The following is a 19,317-nucleotide window of genomic DNA, read 5'->3' on the forward strand; positions in this document are numbered from 1 at the left end:
CTTTATAAATCAGATGTTATTGTCACAGTTTTTGCAACTTTGCATTTAATTCTGTGTAGTATGGTTGTTTTAAACCTTCCCTGCAAGTGCTGGAAAATAAAACTACTCCCCTTCCCTTCCTGGAGCTGCAGGCATGTGCTTTCTCTTTCTTTGAGGGAGGGATATCTCAGTGGTTTGAACATTGGCCTGCTAAACCCAGGGTTATGAGCTCAATCCTTGAGGGGGCCATTTAGGGAACAGGGGTTTAAAAAAAAAAAAAAAACTGTCTGGGGATTGGTCCTGCTTTGATCGGGGGTTGGACTAGATGATCTCTTGAGGTCCCTTCCAACCCTGATCGTCTATGATTTAAACAAAACTTTCAGGATAATATCTATTCGCACGTAAAGTGAAATACAGAATCAACATTATGGGCCTAAGCTATGTGCCCGTGTCCTTTAATTTTTCTGGACTGTGTTTTATGAATCACATTGCACCGTCGCTATCTTTTGGAGATTGGGTGGAATTAGGGTATATCTGCTTAAGAGGAATCATAGGTACTTGGAAACTGTGGGTCATATAAAACACATATTGCATTACTGTAGTTGGTTGCAGCTACTGTTGGTCAGCATAACTGACGCTGCAGCATTGCTGGGCAATAGAACAAAGGAACATGATGGCAACACTACAAAAGACAGTCTTACATATTTTTTTACAAACAAGGTGTTTTGTCATAAGACATTAACACTAGAGTGCTCCTGAAGTCCAGAGCTAGCGTAGTTGGTCCATAACACTTTCCAGTACCTAGCAGAATGGGGCCCTGACTTCTAGGCGTTACTTGAACACAAATAAATAGTAGTAGTAATGCTGACCTGGAGAAGGAGAATGAAGGGGAAAGGCAAAACTTGTTGGTGACACAAAATTAGATTCGTCAAAAGCAGGGTGAATGATAAAGACCTGCAGAGAGACCAAGTGCACCTAGGGAACTAAACAACCTGACATTGCGCATAGCTACGCTGGGAGGCTCAGCTTATACTACTCAGGCTGTGTCTACACTGCGACTTTCAGCGCTAAAACTTTAGTTGTTCGGGGTGTGAAAAAACAGCCCCCTGAGCGACAACAATTTTAGTGCTGAAAAGTGCCAGTATACACAGCACTTGCCGGGAGCCATGCTCCCAGCAATAAGGCTTCCACCCCTCATTTGGGGTGGTTATTTTTGGTCGCTGGGAGAGCTCTCCCCGGTGATAAAGCATGTCTACACTGTAATGTGGGCAGTGCAGACATACCCTTAGGCCTTGGCTACACTGGCGCTTTACAGCGCTGCAATTTTCTTGCTCAGGGGTGTGAAAAAACACCCCCCTGAGCGCTGCAAGATACAGCGCTGTAAAGCGCCAGTGTAAACAGTGCTGCACCCTCCCAGCGTTGCAAGCTAAACCCCATCAGGATGTGGAGTACATGCAGTGCTGGAAGAGCTCTCTCCCAGCGCTGGCGCTGCGGCCACACTCACACTTAATTTCAAGTGTAGCCATACCCTTAAAGACACAGGTGGATCCTGAACTAGCTGTGACCTTTCAGGAAAACTATTCAGGCATCATTATGGCCGTGAAGAAGTCGTTAGAGTGCCTTAAGAGGAGAATGGAAAATGTTGTGCCTTTAGATAGCTTAACTTATTTGGAATGCTGTGTTTTAGTTTGGTCCTCCTCTCTAAAAGGAGAACAGGGAAAACTTAGGAAAGAGAGAATTAAATCAAATGGACATAAGGCAAGGATTGCTGGGGAAGAGGAAAGGAGAGGCAGCTAGTGTGAAGAATTTACCAGGCTAAGAGGATTAGGACTCGTTTGCAAAGAGGAAGCGGAGGTGTGATAAAGGTACGTATACTTTCCCATAATACCAGAATAAAAAGGCTCCAAATGATAAGGAAACAAATTTTTATAGTGTGACTAACCCATGAAACTCCTTGTTGCATGATATTAAGACAAATGACATGATACTTTTTATTGGTTTTTGTTTGTTTTGTTTTTAAAGAAACCATCACTATGTGAATAAACATAGCAAATAGCATCTCCAGATCAGCCAGGATAAAATTCCAATTGCTATCAACTATACTTTCATATCATGCACTAGATGTATTTGGGGAATTTTACATACTTTGAAGCAGCCAGCATTGGCCGGTGTCAGACACGTGATACTGGATTAGGTGGATTAGATAAGTTCCCTGTGTAGAGAACTTGTGGCAAGGATGAACAAACAGATTTTTATAACTAGTCTTGGAACGACTAGATTTTCATTAGTCAATTTCACTGTACACACCCACACCCACCCACATTGTTAAAATTATTTCCATCAATTATAATTGAAATTTACAGCTAGGCAAACTAAGAAAAATGCTGCTTGAGGACTTATTAGAGTCTGATTTTGGATACTTTGTATATTTTGACAGGTGATGTTAATAATAATATATGGAGATATACCTATCACATAGAAGGGACCTTGAAAGGTCATTGAGTCCAGTCCCCTGTCTTCACTAGCAGGACCAAGTGCTGTCCCTGGTAGTTCCCCTCCTGATCCCTAAATGGCCCCCGCAAGGATTAAACTCACAACCCTGGGTTTAGCAGGCCAATGCTCAAATCACTGAGCTATCCCTCCTCCCAGTTTGTTTTTTAATGGTTATAAAGCTTTAACTTTTTGAATTTCATCATCTGCTGTGATTGAATAATTCTTGTCTGATCTCAGTAATAACCTCCTGCAATTCTGAAGAATCAAATCAATAAAAATAGAAAAAAAAGCTTAAAAATTAATATTAGCCATCAAAATTATATTAAAAAATAAAACGCATTTGATTTCTGATAAGCCTATTGATAACCTTTTTACCTGAATTATAGTCAGATAGTTGACAATTATCAATAGTTGTGCTATAAGGCAAATATATTTCTTTGTCCATTCCTAGTGAATGCCTTTAATGCAGCAAGAAAATCACTTGCATGGTGGTATACAGGGTTTTTATTCTTTTACGTGACTGTGTGTGTGGCTGAGGGGTGTGTGCAGAGGATGCGGTTATAAGGAGGTTACTTCATATCCCCATAAACCCTGAAGACCCCTACTGGAAATAAGATGCACGTTTTTAGCAGTGAGGGTAATTAACCTGTAGAACAATGTACCGACGGTTGTGGTGGATTATTCAACACTGAAAATGTGTAAGTCAAGATTGGATATATTTTTAAAGATATGCTCTAGCTCAGACTTGAATTAACTCTGGGAAGTTCTATGGCCTGTGTTATACAGGAAGTCAGACTCAATGACCACAGTGGCTCCTTATGGCTTTGCTTATGAATTGCTCTATTTAGCACCCTTGTCTCTTCAGTGTTGTATATCCATCTTTCTGGCTTGAGAGGACTGGCTGGGAATGCTCAGCTTGGATCCTCAGTTGCCTAGAGGGATTGATGTTAAGTGACATGCCTTTCACGTTCTCCAAGGGTTGAGTACATGGCTCCTGCAGCACACGCTGTCCTGCTGTCCTGTGTGATAGCACAGAGCCAGGGACTGATCTCCAAGGGGTTGTCCTTTCCCTCAGTGTCACAGCCAAATGCTTCCATCTGACATGTTCGTTCCATTTGGGCAATATAAGTTGTGTTGGGAAAATACTGACGGCAGAGAAGCCGCTTAAGAGTAACCTGTTTACAGAGGTTGTGGGGTGGGAGGTGGGCAGTGGAGTTCCAAACATCATGTTCTCATCTGAATCAGAAGCTTAAAGGAGACATTGACACTGCTCAAAGCATGGCAGACTTTATTTCAAAGTCCAGGGTTTGCTGGGTTATTGTAAGAGCTACACTGTGATTATCAGAGCTGTCAGTAGAAAAACACATGCAAGTTTAAGCCTTCAGAAACAAGCTGTATCCCAGGTAGTCCGCAGCACCAGAAGCACTGGTAGAAGTTCACTGACAACGGAACGCTGACATTTTAATTTTCTTTTGCCATGAAAAGATGAAGATGGAATGTTTGTGCTGCTCAGCAAGAGCTGTCAAATGAGATGACAATAGTTTTTAAAAATTTCGTCTGGGCCTGCATTACGTACTGCACTGGTGGGTACAGGCATAAATATAGCTAATCCAAATATGGCATTCAGCATTTTTCCAGGGGCTGCTGTGGTTTATGAACATTCACCTGTCCCAAAACAAAAACCAAAACAAGGCTAATGAGCCTTGTCTGAAAATCCTTGGGTAGCCAGGAGTTTTTGTAACCTCTCACTGCTGGCCCCAAAGTGCTGGTCCATGGCTGCTACTTTCTTTTGACTAGGGTTATCCTGCTTCAGATTCCCAAAATGAGAACACTGCTGGATGGGGAGAGGGTACAGTTGAGGGTGCTGGAGGTGTGTGTGTGTGTGTACTGGAGAGGGGTACCTGGGGCCTCACCCCTGAGGTGGGGGGAAGTGTCGCTCCCTGTCATGGTGGTAGGACGGCTGGCACTGACTTGGGATGCAGCAACAGCCATCAGTCAGACCTCCCTGTGGGCTTCTCCCCATCCCCAGCGCTGGGAGTCTGGGCTCGGGTGGGAGGGACCAGTCGGGGCGCAGAGATTGCTCTTTCTCAGTTGCAAAATCCCAGACATTGCTTCTTGTTGGAAAAACCCGCCCGGACAGAGGGGGGAGAATCAAAAAAAAGAGGCGATGTCCGGGAAAACCTGGACATACGGTAAGCCTGCTAATGAGTGGAATTTCAAGCTTAAAGATTTACTGCAGAGAGAGACCATGGACATTGAGGAGATCCCTCCTACAGTCAGTGGGCAGTGACCTAGCTAAGCGGGAGGAAATCTCCTTGATGCTCCCGTTGTGTAGAATCCCCTCAGTTGTTCTGTTGTGGAGGTGGGGTTTACCTCCGCCTGGAATTTGCTGCAAGTCTGGCCTTGAGCTCACGATGGACTCCAAGGATCTCTGCCTGCACTGAGGCCTGGCACCCTGCACATGCGCCTGGCAGCAAGCTCCAGGGGAGTCATACTACCAAGGACTCCCGCAGGAGCTCTTGCCTCCCATTAAGGGGAAATTGATGTCCAAAAAAGACTCCATGGTAAAGCAGTAGGTGTATTATCTTTCCAAGGTGAACTCCATGGGGCTAGGAATGGGATGCATCCCTGTGGATATCTTCTTGGGGCCCTATGTAGTGGGGAAGGAGACTGAACTGTGAAAGCAGCTGAGCTCCTCTCCTCTGCAGGAGAGGAGAGAGTCCTGTGTGCAGCATCCCCTCCATCCTGAGATCTTGGGGCCATGCTGTATGTGGCCCCATATTAGGTCAGTGCGTGGATTTTCTGTGACTTAAAGCTAGTGCTGAGTTCTGTGTAGTTACGCTGGATTGATGCTACTGTAGCTGAGCTCAAGGAGCTCTGCAGGGCATTGAAAAAGCACTTCTCAGTGTGCCTGGACATCTTCAAGTGACCTGTTCTAAAGCGTTGATGCTTGGAACCAGGAACAGCAACAAGAATTTAAAAAGGCAAACAACATTTCTGGTCTGTTTCTTTTAGAAGTAAAAAAATCAATTACTTCTAAAAATATACCCTCTACCTCTGTTTCGTGGTCGGTACGTCTCTCTTCAAATCAAGTGTAACGTTTTACACAGAGCCTTCTCTGTTTTGGGGTGCTGTGTTAGCATCAGCTTTCCAAGATTACCCTGCTACGGACATGAACTGCACACTGACCCCTTTGGGGATGTGTTGCAACTACCTGGAGTATGTTTTATATAAATTCTGAACTAAAATATAGAAGAAAATGTGCTTGGGGTGGGAGCTGCTAAAACGTGCAGCAGAAGCGTATAAAATGGAAAAGATTATGCTTCAAGAATGCTGTGCATACTGTGTTTGCCCAGCTTGCGGTGAAGCATCCAACTTCCTGTAAGCTATTTTAGGCTGTGTCTAATCTATCCATTTTAGGTATTTCCAAGGCCTCATCACCTGCTATCTAAGTACTGTCTGCTTGCTAATGGCACAGAGTCTTTTGTATCCAGTTAAAATGCAATGTATAGAAGAATTTGTCAGCACAAATCTTTCCCCACCTACCTCTTGTGTAGTGCTTATGAACAAGGAGTTACAGTCAGTGTGCTCTGGGGTCACAGATGCACAAACAGGAATTGTGAAAGTTCAGTTCCTCCCTCAGTCCAAACCAACTTATAATAACCTTTATTGAAAAAAAAAAAACAAAATCCTCATTGGTGGCATTCTTTGCAAATGTGGCTACCTGTTGCATAAACCCTGTAATTCATTGCTAATGACTCTGGGTAAGTAGTCAATTATATTGAGAAACTTCTCATACCTACAACAAAAAGATTAAAAGAAATGCTCCCAGCACTTTAGCATGCATAAGTAGTTGGTTATTAGTTACCTAGTTACCAAAGACCTGCATTAGGTTGCTATTTAGAGAAGTAGTGCTGACTGTAAAATCTCAACCAATTTTTCTTTTATCTTAAACTAAACAAACATTTAATTTAATGCAGTGTTTCAGTATCAAAATTGTTCTCAGTTTAAAATAGCCCATTTACTTTGTCTGAGTTTATTTGCTAAAGATAAGAAATTGCTTTTTTACACACACAAATATTTTTATCAGTTTGGGATGATAGGACACATGGTTGCATTTCATTTAATGACCCAGTAAACTAAAATGTATAGATTATTAATGATTTTTTTTATTGAATATACCTTGGTGCAAAAAAAAGGCCGCCAAACTGGAGTTAAGTTTGAAAGTACATATTAGCATGTCTGAGACCCGAATGTGAAAGTCCTTACAAGAATGTTGTAGACACTACAAAACGTGCATTGGAAAAACAGGAAATTCTGAATGAGATTTAAACTTAAACACAAACCTGTTGTACCTTCCAGGGAGAGGAAGGGAATCAGGTAGGAAGTTAAAAGGAGAACAAAGGGAAGCACATGGTTACTCCCACCTTTCATGTTACTTTCATTATCAAAGATTCCAATTGTATATATCTCTCTTTCTTTCATCCATTCATTTTTTTCCCAGATGTTAAACCATCCAACATTTTGGTAAACTCTAGAGGTGAAATCAAGCTTTGTGATTTTGGTGTCAGTGGACAACTGATAGACTCAATGGCAAACTCGTTTGTTGGCACACGGTCGTACATGTCTGTAAGTACAGCTCTTTTAGCTTTGAGTTTACTAAGCATTGTAGTATAGTTTTCAGTGAAATCACTGCTGCCATCACTATGGTTATTGACAATTATTACTCACTGCCTCACTGAAGTATTCAAGTATCACATCAAAGTTCAAAAATGGATTTGTTGCAATGCGTGACTGATGACTTGGAGTCTTCTAACATTGCAAAAGAGATGCTGATGCATCTGCATTGCAAAATCCAATGAGCTAATGCTTTGGGGTTTTGGGTATATGCATCTCCAAAAAAACGGTGTAGAGTTTGTTCTCCTGACACAAGTCCTTTTCCCTATCCCACCCCCCAAAATTTCTCACAGTGGCTACAATTGCCAGCCTAGGCAGGATGCTGTCTACAAAGTGCTTCTACCATTGCTATCATAGGGTGAGTTAAACCAGTTACAGTAATGGGGAAAAGGTTCATGTAGACAAGGCTTAGTGCGGGGGTGGGCAAACTATGGCCCATGGACCGGATTTGGCCCCTCAGGGCTTTGGATCCAGTCTGCAGCGCTGCCAGCACCACGTCCCTTCGGCCCCTGGGTGTGTGTGTGGGGGGGGGGGGGGGGCAGAGGCTCCATGCGTTGCCCTTGCCTCCAGGCACAGCCCTCCACAGCTCCCATTGGCTGGGAATGGGGAACCGCGGCCAATGGAATCTTTGGGGGAGGTACCTGGAGGCACAGCAAGGGCAGTGCATGCAGAGCCTCTGCCTCCCACTCCCCTCCCCAGGGGCCGCAGTGCTTCAGGGAGCGGCACAGGGACGGGGCAGGCATGCAGGGAGCCTGCCCTGGCCCCAATGTGCGCTGCTGCCACCCTGGAGCCGCTTGAGGTAAGTGGTGCCAGGCTGGAGCCCGAAGTCCTCCTTACTCCACCCCCCAACTCTCTTCCCTGAACTCCTTGCTGTACCCTGCACCCCTCCTGCACCCCAACCCCCTGCCCTGAGCCCCCTCCTGCACTCCACACCCCTTCTCTGCCCTAATCTCTTGCCCTTAACCCCTTCCTTCACCTGGCACTTCCTCCCACATCCCAACCCCCGGCCCTGCATATAATTTCCCCACCCAGATGTGGCCCTGAGCCCAAAAAGTTTGCCTGCCCCAGCTTAGTGGCTAGTGTGGGACTAGCTTAGTGGGTGTTCTCTTCTCTTCTGAAAACTAGTATTCAGGAATAAAGTGCTATTTAAAGAAGCACTGTGTATCGTGTGGCAACCAGCACGAACATGAATTGTGGATCTTTCACTCTAATGTATGATGGCATTTGTCAATATAATGCAGATTCTATTAACTCATAAAGCTAGGGCTTTCAGAGTTTCTTCAGTAGCTATGAAATTAAGGCTGGACCTAAAAACAAAGGAGGGTGGTGGGAGGTGTACTGCTCATTCTACTGAGACCTGGTCTACACTATGCGTTTAAACTGAATTTAGCAGCGTTCAACTGATTTAACCCTGCACCCATCCACACAACGAAACCCTTCATATCAATATAAAGGGCTCTTTAAACCGATTTCTGTACTGCTCCCCGACAAGGGGAGTAGCGCTGAAATTGATTTGGCACTTAGATTAGGTTAGTGTGGCGCTTCAGACTGGTATTGGCCTCCAGGCGGTATACCCACAGTGCCCATTGTGACCGCTCTGAAAGCCATCTGAACTTGGCATGCACTGGCCAGTAGACTAGGAAACAGCCCCGCGAACTTTTGAATCTCTTTCCTGTCTTGGGCCCGAGTGGAGCTTAGATCAGCACTGGTGGCAGCAGTTCGCAATCCTAAAACGTCCAGCTGACTGTTCGGGGAGAGTACTGGATCTGATCACTTATGGAGACGAATCTGTTCTATCAGGCTCCTTACAGAAGCGAAATGACCAAGCTTTGAAAATCTCTCCAGCTATGATCGAGTCACAGACACAGTGCGTGGTAAGCGTAACCGGAAGCCATAGAATCAATGGATGTGCTCGGGGGCGTACTGAGGACTCAGCTATCCCCAGTCCCCGCAGTCTCTAAAAAGCATTTGCGATTCTTGGACTGAGCTCCAATGCCTGAAGGGGTCAAACATTTTTCCCAGGTGTAGTCAGAGATCCTATGTCGTTCATTTACACCCTTCCCTTCCCCCCAAAAGAAGGAAAAACTCATTTCTGCCTTTTTCAAGTCACCTATGTCTATGCATGCTCAGGTAACGGGAGTGTTGCACGCTGACAACCAGCATCCCTTCCCGTGGCAGTGGTGCATTGACTGCTATTCCAGGTCTTCTATCACGCGTGAGTGTCCTGGCAGGACTCCGTAAAATGCGACTTGCCAGCAATGGTAACAAATGGTGGATACCATCCTCATCATGCAACTGGAGCCTGAGCTCGTCAGCCCTACACCCCCCTTCATCCAAAATGGGGTATAAGAACAAGATTCATTCCGTAGACAGCAGGAGGCTGCGCTCCTCTCCCTCCCCCCTTTAAGTCCTCCTGACTATCATAGCATTGGAAGTGCTTCCTCCCCTCATTTTTACTCCTAAAAAGTCAGTGTTCTTATTCTTGCTTTCTTTATTAATTCATCCCACAAATAAGGGGGACACTGCCACGGTAGCCAGGATGGTGGGGAGGAGCGGATAGCAGAGTGGGTTGTTGGCAGGGGGACCCCTTAGAATGGCATTGCAGGCTCATCATTCTGCCGGATCATCGGGCGCTACACAGGCGGCTGTGTCTCTGGTTCTCTATACACTTGCCCATATTCTAGGCAGGATGACTCTATTTTTAGACAAACATAAGAAGGGATGGCCTGGGAGTCATTCCCATTTTTGTCATGCGCCCCCAGTGACCTCAGCGAAGGCAGCAGGCAGACCCATGAGCAGCAGACAGTACAACACGATTGGTTACATCATTCATCGCCAATTTAACAATGGCAGACGGTGCAATTAGGAGTTAATCCGTCTCTCTACACTATGCAAAAGGCATGAATGATGCTTGTAGCACTTGCAGACCCCCGTGTCAGCAGCATCCAGTACACATACAGTGACCAAGGCCAAAACGGTCCATGTTGCTATTGGCTTGGCGGTCTGCCAGGGCAATCCAGCGGAAATAGGGCGCGAAATATGTCTGTCCTTTCGCTTTAACGGAGGAAAGGATTGAGTGACGACATTTACCCAGAATCACCCGCGACACTGTTTTTGCATTGGGATCTCAGCCCAGAATTCCAATGGGCAGGGGAGACTGCGGGAACTATGGGATAGCTACAGGATAGCTACCCACAGTGCAACGCTCTGGAAATCGACGGTAGCCTCGGTACATGGATGCACACCGCCAAATTAATGTGCTTAGTGTCGCCACGTGCACTCGACTTTATACAATCTGTTTTACAAAACCGGTTTATGTAAAATCGGAATAATCCCGTAGTGTAGACATACCCTTAGAATGGATCCTCCTTTTCAGGATACTGTCTTTATTTGTCATCTGAGGTGTGTGTCAGATTTTTTACGTTGCAAACTTGAGATTTGTGGGTGCTGTTAAACGGCAAAAAATTGTCACAGCTCCTCACTTTTTGCCACGGGCGCTGGTGTTTTTGTTTCTATTTTTCCTCTGATCAGGAACACTTGAGGAACAAAATGTCGCATAGCTTCAGTTTCCACTGACACGTCACTTCCACAGGTTGAAGGTATAGCTTGGTCCAACGGCATTGTATTTCAGAGATCAAATCATGGTGGTGAATCTGCTTGTTCTCTGCAGTAGTGTTTGAAGTTCATTCTTTTGCAGGCAATTACTGATACTGCACAGTGTCTCTCTGAGCACTGTTTTTCAAACTATGGGCGTAAAGGCTTTGCTGGACCATGGTCATTTTGCACGCAACACCTGATTTTGATGTCTCAATACAGTGAGATTAACTTGGAGCTATTTTCTGTCTCCTGTCCACTACACATGGTTTTGATGCACTTAGTGTCATAAAGGTCATTTTCATGGCTACTTCCATGCTGCCTGCTACATCTCATTCATTCACTTTTGTTTTTCATCTAATACTCTAGCAAACTCTAGAATTTATCTGCCTTTGGGGTGGCTTCCTTGCTGCCCAAAATCTGGTAGTTTATTCTAAAAGGGCTTTGGCCCCAGCTCAGGTGGGACATTGGAGAAGGTCTTAGTATGAACTCCCAGAAATAGTATGTGGTTTAATAAAATACCAGTTACGCTTGTCATAGTGGTTCAAAGTTGTCATTGGTTAAAGGGTTTAATGGCTATAGACCACTCTGACATCCTATAGGAATATGAGACTGTAAACTCAGTTTACAAGGTATGAGTGCCTAAATGTGTTCGTTCGCGTCTTTGCTCTTCTGGAGAACTTAAGGCTCAATAAAGAGGGGGGGAAAAGACAAAATTTAATTTTGTATTGAGCCTTCTCAAAGAAGAACATGTATGGGAACCATGTAGACTGTTTTATACACTAAAACTACAAGAGGGAGAGTGTTTTCAGTCTTTACCACTGTTTTGGGTTTTTTTGGCCACACAATACTAATAAAGCAAGTGCAGTAACTGAGGGTATATTTCAGTCTGTGATTGCACTTTATATACACTGTTTGCATGGACATCTTGAGAACCTTTTCAAGTGATTTTTGTTGGCATGGCTGAACTAGTTAGTGTGACTATACCTGAAATACATGTTTCATTTCCCCAGTGTAATTCAATTTTAAAAAACAAAACCATATTTTTAGTTGATGTGGCCTCTGTTAGAGAGGCTCTGACCTACATGCTTCCCACTTGCTGAAAGGGTAGGCTGGCATGAGTGTGTTTACCATATATACTGCATTTTTCATCTTTACATGAGATTTTTTTTCTCTTTTGTCCCTTCTGTGCTCTAAGCTTTCCTAAGCAGAACACAATCCCGATAATGTTTCAAAACCATTCAGATGTTGAAATGTATGTGCCCATCCCACGTGGAAACTATTTGAAATATTTTCCTACTTTGTTTTTACACTTGTCAATAAAGCACTCCAGGAAACCTACACACTACATTTTACAAGCCAAACATATGTTTGAATAGGACAGACTCTCACTTTTGAAAAACCTTTCAAATAATTTAAATCTGTTTTCTTGAGCAATAAAGTAAGTATTTTGAAAAAGAAACATCTGAAACTGGAGTTTATTGTTGAGTAATAAGTACATTCTCCACAGTGATAGTTTTTTTTTTCCTTTTTATTTAAAAAAACTCAGTTGAGTCATTGAAATTGTATAAGAACAAATATTTTTAAATAGTATTTTAATACTCATGAACAAATGCTAACTGTTTGCCTATTCATTAACTACAGGAGCTGTGGTACATATTTCACCTCTCCTGAGTCATGCTATACAGCCCACAGTTGGCAAATTACTCCTTTGAAATACAATAAATAGATACACACTGATGTGTGCAAGCCCCAGTTTCGTTGTGTCACAGGAAAGTTGGCCTTTTAAGAGGTTCAGGGTCCAGCTTCTGTTCTGTGCCTAGTTTCTGCCCAGAGCAGAGTCATTCTGGGACTGGGTATGGGAACTGTGAGCTATGCAACAGTGCAGTGGAAAGCCAAGTTGAATTTAAGGGTTTTGCAAAATGCACTACTGCACAGTCTACATTTTCTGTGTGCACTGGAGAGCTAAGGCAGGGGAGATAAGATATCCTTGATTGGACCAATTTCTGTTGGTGATAGACAAGCTTTTGAGCTTACACAGAGCTCTTCTTCAGGCTTGGAGAGTTGTCCGTCTCGGATTGCCTGTCTTCCGGACAGAACTCTGACATAGGTGGAGGCTGGACCTTGAATCTCCTTAAAAGGCCAGCTTGCCTTGTGACATTTAGAAAATCTTTAAAGTTTCCCCCTCTTTCTTTCTTGAGGAAAGGGGTGAATCCTTGATTGCCCCAAAATAACTTTATTTTCTTATTTTTTCAATTTACATGTGAGTTCTAGCAATGAATTCTATTGCAATACTAAGATACTAGCTCAAACACAAGTATTTTCTGTTGCAAAAAGTAGTAAATCACCATTAACAAAATGCTTTAAATACTTCATTAAAGGTAAATTTCTATAAATTTAACTGAATTGGGTATCTGAGTTGTGCTACTGACAGTTAGTGATTCAATTCAATGTTTATTTTTAAATTGTAATGATGGTCTTTAATTGTTAAAGATCAAAGTACCTGAGGTTTATGGAACTGATGAGAATTCAGATTCCAGACACTTTTTAAAAGTCAGTTATGGACTCCTTGACTGCCATAATGATTTTTTAAAAAGTCATATTCATATGCTCACGTGTTTATTTTATCCATCACTCTTTCCAGGTTATTGCAGTGTGTGGTTTTCTTACCTCTTACGATGTTTTGGCTTTTCTTTTCATAGCCGGAAAGACTCCAAGGTACTCATTATTCAGTGCAGTCAGACATCTGGAGTATGGGATTGTCACTGGTAGAAATGGCCATTGGCAGATACCCAATTCCCCCTCCTGATTCCAAGGAGCTAGAGCTGATGTTTGGCTGCCCTGTGGAGGGAGACTCTCCAGTTTCTGAGACTTCACCCAGGCAAAGAACACCTGGCCGACCAATGAGCTGTAAGTGCCTGATGCAGTGTAGCATGTGAACGCTGGATGGGTTTGATGGGAGGAATATATAACCCAAAGGTAAGGTGAGAGGGTGGAGAGAAACGGGAAAACCGGATTCACGCTGTCTCCTTCCAGCTTCATGGAGATCCCAGAAAGAAGCTATTAGATATTTGTTGCCTTTGTCAAACAGAGCTATGCCTGTAGCCTTCCCCAATGGGACAGTGCGTTTGAAAGAGCAAAACCGTAGTATTATCAGACTGAATGTATTTCTACCTTATTTTATAAACAGCCTGGTTATTTTTCTATATGTATCATCCATTTGTAGCCTATGGACCAGACAGCAGGCCTCCAATGGCAATCTTTGAACTTCTGGACTACATCGTCAATGAGGTAAACAGCTGTTTACATCTATCGGAGCTCCCTTTTAAACTGTTAATTCAACCATATTTAAGGTTCGTTTTTTTTGTTTAGTGTATATTGTAAACCAAGCCTCTTAGCTCATCCCTGGTGCAAATGCACTGGCTTGAATCAAGTTATTAGAGTCTCGTGTGGATATGAAATTCGTATCAGCATCCAATCCACATTCTGCAAAAATGGTCTGTGGATATCCACGGATATAAAGCTGATATCCATGGATTTGCAGGGCTCTAGAAGTTACACCTGGGATAAATTTGGTGTAATCTGTTGTAACCAAAGATCAGCCTTTAAATAGGTCTGTGGCTTTCCAATGACACATGTAGTTAGGAGAGAGGATGGCAAAGAGTAACATCAAGTGCCTGCATAACTATCCCTGTCTTTGTTTTACCACTATAATTGTTATCCCTCTAAAATACAGTTTAATTACAATATTAGTTTGTGTCAATTTTGAAGTGTGGTTTTGTGTTTTAGGACAAAAATGCCTGTTAAAACTTGTTACCAAGATTTTCACTGAATTCCCCAACTACAGCTAAACTCTCATAATTCCAGTGCTTGTGCCTTTATTGTATCTTCTATGTGGTGACAAGGGCTAACGTGCCATAAAGAACAAGAGAAATCCCAGTACCAAGGGATCAACAAACTACTAACTACCAGAGTCAAAGTTGTTAAATATAACTGGTGATTCATGTATAGGCATTTCTAGGACACTCATAATTACCAGTCAGCATTGATGTTTGGTTCTTCTTGAGCACTACATTTTACCTGGGTTACTGTTATGCTGCTGCAGGGGTTCTCAAACTGGGGGTTGGGACTCAGGAGGTCGCGAGGTGTCAGCCTCCACCTCAAACCCCGCTTTTCCTCCAACGTTTATAATGGTGTTAAATTAAAAACACATTTTTTATATCTTTATAAGGGGGGGGGGTGCACTCAGAGGCTTGCTATGTGAAAGGGGTCACCAGTACAAAAGTTTGAGAATCTCTGTGCTACAGCATCTCTTTCTAAAAGACAGAACTTCCCTCATGCTCTTCTTTCAGAGAGCTTTACAATACCTCTCCTTGGGTCAGTCGAGCAGACTTAACACTGGGTGTCACTGCAGAATCTTACACTTTGGACTGAAAATGAGGATGTTAAAACATCAAGGCTGATATTTCGCTTCAGCTCTTATTCCTAGCTGCATTGAGTCTTCAGACACTGGGATAGAGAGTGGCATTATTTTGGATGCAAATGAATATGTATGCACGTACACACTTGTATTTTCACCATCCTCACATAAAATGCCTTCTGTCTTTTATAAGTGTTTATTGATGTTTTATGTTTGTAATCCATTAGCTATAGATATAAAAAGTTTCAAAATCTGACTTGCTGCCAAGTCCATGACCCCTGCAAACACTTCTCATTCCATAGTAAATGCGTGCGCACACACTGCCATGGAAACACTAAGTATATGTTTTCATTCTTGAAATACAGCTGGTTTTGGCTTACTTAATACATCAAGGCCCTGACTGTGCAAACACTTACACACGAGTAACTGTGCGTAAGAATAGGCCCACTGAGTTCAGTAGGGCTACTCATGTGCATTAAGTTACTCACTAGTGTAAGTGTGTAGATTTAACTCTTAATCCAGTAGTTAACGACATGGAGAAGGCACTGTCTACCCACCTTTATATAAAATAACTCTTGTCTTACCAAAATGCTTGGATTTTAGCTAAAGATTTTTAATTCAGAACCTGATTGTACTAATTCCCTGTGGCAGAATATTTAAATTAGGTTAGAAATGTTATGCAAATAAAGATATGTAAATGGCCTCTCCCCCTACCCTCACTGGAGGATGGCAATAGATTCAAATCGAATTAGACAGTACATACTTGCTGTAAGGCTGCTTGAAGCCCTCATTGTTGGCAGCTATACACAGAAAAATTAATGTGAGCTGTGCATGGTGCTTAACAGCATCTGGGTCCGTTATCAGCAGGTAAAATTTCCAGAGAAAGGAACTGCGGTGAGGAGCATATAACTAACATGGCGACATTACACTGTTCATTTGTAACTTTCTAAAAACAGACTCTTCCTTCTGTTTAGTAATGCAGGTGAGAGTGCTTTCTTCTTTTAATAAGACACTCTATAAATTTAAGATTGGACTATGGGATTGAATCACTGCCTATCATTAGGGACAGCTGGGCGTAGCCCCACCCTAGCAAGAGACTCAGGAAGCCTCTAGTTAAATGTATCACATGGACTCATCCTAGGCAGGGTTAGAAAACACAGAACTTAAAAGGGCAGCATCTTGTCTACCTGAAAGCTCCTTATTTGGCTGCCATCCGCAGAGCTGTACCAGCTGTGGCAACAGCAGGAAATGAGAGGGAAGAATCCTAGTGTAAGCAGGTGTAATTTGCATTCCCTTCTGCAGCCAGCCGGATCTGTTGGCCATTGTGGACTTGGGGTGGAGCTTTGGCCCTACCTCCTCTGCAGAGACTAGTGCATGAAGCAACACTAGCCTTGAGAGTTCATGGATTCACGGAGCACATGACTCCACTGTACTGTGTCACAAAGTGGAGAAGTTCTTTTCATCTTAGCCTGGGCTCTCACAGGAGGTGGGAAAAACTTGTCTCTAAACATTCAAATGGAGAGTGTCCCAGTTTGTATAATACACAATACGGTAACATTTCCCCTTAGGCCAGCTGTCCCCTGAGCACCTATAGTTCAGCCATTGCTAATGCCATTCCAAAAATTGGCCAGTGTTGATTGTAAAGTGTAGTAGGATCGCAGGTTTCGTCTTTGAAATTACGTGTCCATGTATTTAATCTCCACTGGTCTGAAAGCAAGAGTCATCTGGTCCTTGCGCCAATGCCTCAGCCATGAAGGACAGCACAGATAGTGTTACTGTTACACCACAGGGCCCAACAAGCTATATACAGACTTATAATACACAACTAATCAACTCATTGAGATGTAAGAGCATCACTTATTCCTTTTGCGTTAATTTACCATTTATTTCATTTCCAGCCTCCTCCAAAATTGCCCAGTGGTGTTTTCAGTCCTGAATTTCAAGATTTTGTGAACAAATGGTGAGCGTTTTATCATGTGATTAAGCTTCCAGGGGACCATATGTGGGACATCAGTTTTGCTTTTAGTCAGAAAATGTATTTGCTTTAAAAGGATCCTAAAGCTAAGAGATTAGTTCTTTCTTCAAGTGTGAACGCTGCTACTTTGTGGAGCTGTGGACAAATGTTTTCACATAGTCAGGACTCAGTGGTCTTTATGTAATGTCAACTGCAAAAGGAAATACAGTACAAACTTGGGGCCTGATCTTGTAAACACTTACTGCTGGCTGTAGTGCTTACAGCCATAAGTAATCCTATTAAAGGCTTGCAGGTTAAGAAGCGCCATATCCAGCAGGTAAGGGTGCAGAATCAGGTTCTGAATCATCCACACTTTTGGTACTTGGTCCTGTCTCCTCACAGTGATTATTTACACTAGAACTTTCCCCAGTTATGCAAAACTTGTGTTCCCTGTGGGCACTCCAGTAATCAAACTTGTAGTGAATTGGGTGTTTTCTGTGTGGATTCATTTCCTATGGAAATTTTACACCTGAAAAATTACATTTTAATTTTTAACTTGTATTTAACAAACCCAGAATCTTACTTCTTGGGGCTGAGGTGTTTTGATTAACAGGAGCTGCGGCATTTTCAGCTCCCAAGAGGAGTAGGGGACATTGACAAAACACACAGTGCCACCAGTTCCTTCCAGCTGGGAGGCTCAAAAGGGATCCCCCTTGCTCCTCCTCAGTCAGAAGGATGATGTTGGGGGAAGGGATTTCCAGGCCTGGAAACATCCATATTTTGCAGACTGAAAATGCAGTTTAACACAGAAATCCCAGGAATCCTTGCCAGCTGGGTTCCTGTCATGTATTCCTGCCCCCACAAGACCACACATACAGCACAAGGACTAGGATAATTTCATATATCAAGTTACAGCCTAGAATGAATTTTAGTACCCATTTATGAACACCTAAAAAACCAGTAATTGCTTAGACCCATAAATGTATATAATCCGTGGGAATTGCACCACTATAATGCTTAGGGGTGCAATAAGAAAAACTCAGCTAGGACGCTGAAAAATTGTTTAGCACAACCTGCTGGTAAAGCCTGTCCTTGACCAGAGAAAATTACTCAATATCTTTGACATTTTCTATTAACATTTTGTTTTCTTAGCTTAATAAAAAATCCAGCAGAGAGAGCAGATTTGAAGCAACTCATGGTGAGTAAAAGCTCTTTGCTCAGTTAAGAGATTCTGGTCCTTATTAGATAACCCAGTACTGTAGCTCTGAGGTTGGGTCCTTCAGAAGAGCCCAGGTAGAATTCTCAGCTCACCTAAGCAGAGGGAGGCAAACACTGGTGTAAGCCATCTCTTCACTTGTTGCGACCCTGTGGCCAGCAGGGCACCAAACTGGCTCCTAGCACAAATTCGTTTGAACAGTCTCCTAAGGAAAATTCTGCCAACCTGGATTTGGTGGATGGCATCAGGCTCCAGCTCTGTTCCTTCCTGCCCCAAGAACAGCCCCCTCCATCTCAGAGTTGACATAAAAGGTGGCGATTTCAGGATCCTCCCACACTGCAGGAACCCTCAACTACCCTATAAAGACAGCTTTAAGGTCACTGCACTATTCTAGTGGGTCACTGCCACCTTAGCAGGGCTGAGGATCCAGCAGTTTTAGGTCCTTAATTTGGGTGATGATAGGTCCTGTCACTTTTTTTAAAATCAGTATCTGAATAGAAATATCTTTCTGATACTAATTACGAGGACAGATTATTTACCTCTTAAACTTCCCTTTCACTATTTAAATGAGCTGTAAACAGAATGGTCTTTGCTTTAATGTAGTAATTAAATTTATTAAATATATTGGTTATCTTCAGAGGAAGAGACAGTAAGTCCATGTTCCTTTACTGTGGCTGGTCATTATCTCCTGGAACATCTTGAACTGTTTTGGGGGAACATACAGCTTCCCTTTTTTTACCATCAGAGTATTTTTAGAAGAGCTAACATCAAAGGATGTAGCGAATTTGCAGCACGTGGTCCCTAATCCTGCAAATTACTCTGCTTGGGCAGACTCCATTCACTTCATGGCAAAGTAACTTGCAAGATCAGGGCCTCAGTCTGCAGCAGAAAGGGAAGATGAATTATGACTTCCTCTCTCAACCGTAAATCATGGAAATTATCCTGTTACCTCTTCACATCCATCACTTAATCTAGCAGAAATGT

General features: G+C 43.0%; 1 protein-coding gene across 6 annotated transcripts in view; it reads left to right on the forward strand.

Annotated features, from left to right (window-relative positions):
- The window catches only part of MAP2K1 (mitogen-activated protein kinase kinase 1), a 64,648-nt gene that overhangs the window by 44,009 nt on the left and 1,322 nt on the right, over positions 1–19,317 (forward strand). For all 6 annotated transcript variants that reach the window (XM_032766083.2, XM_032766081.2, XM_075069735.1 and 3 more), the window contains 5 exons: positions 6,977–7,101; positions 13,446–13,653; positions 13,970–14,034; positions 17,062–17,123; positions 18,270–18,315. In XM_032766083.2, the coding sequence (XP_032621974.1) occupies positions 6,977–7,101; positions 13,446–13,653; positions 13,970–14,034; positions 17,062–17,123; positions 18,270–18,315 (506 nt within the window). The remainder of the gene's footprint in view (positions 1–6,976; positions 7,102–13,445; positions 13,654–13,969; positions 14,035–17,061; positions 17,124–18,269; positions 18,316–19,317) is intronic.

Source organism: Chelonoidis abingdonii, chromosome 9 (genome assembly GCF_003597395.2).
Source record: "Chelonoidis abingdonii isolate Lonesome George chromosome 9, CheloAbing_2.0, whole genome shotgun sequence".
Taxonomy (NCBI): domain Eukaryota; kingdom Metazoa; phylum Chordata; order Testudines; family Testudinidae; genus Chelonoidis; species Chelonoidis abingdonii.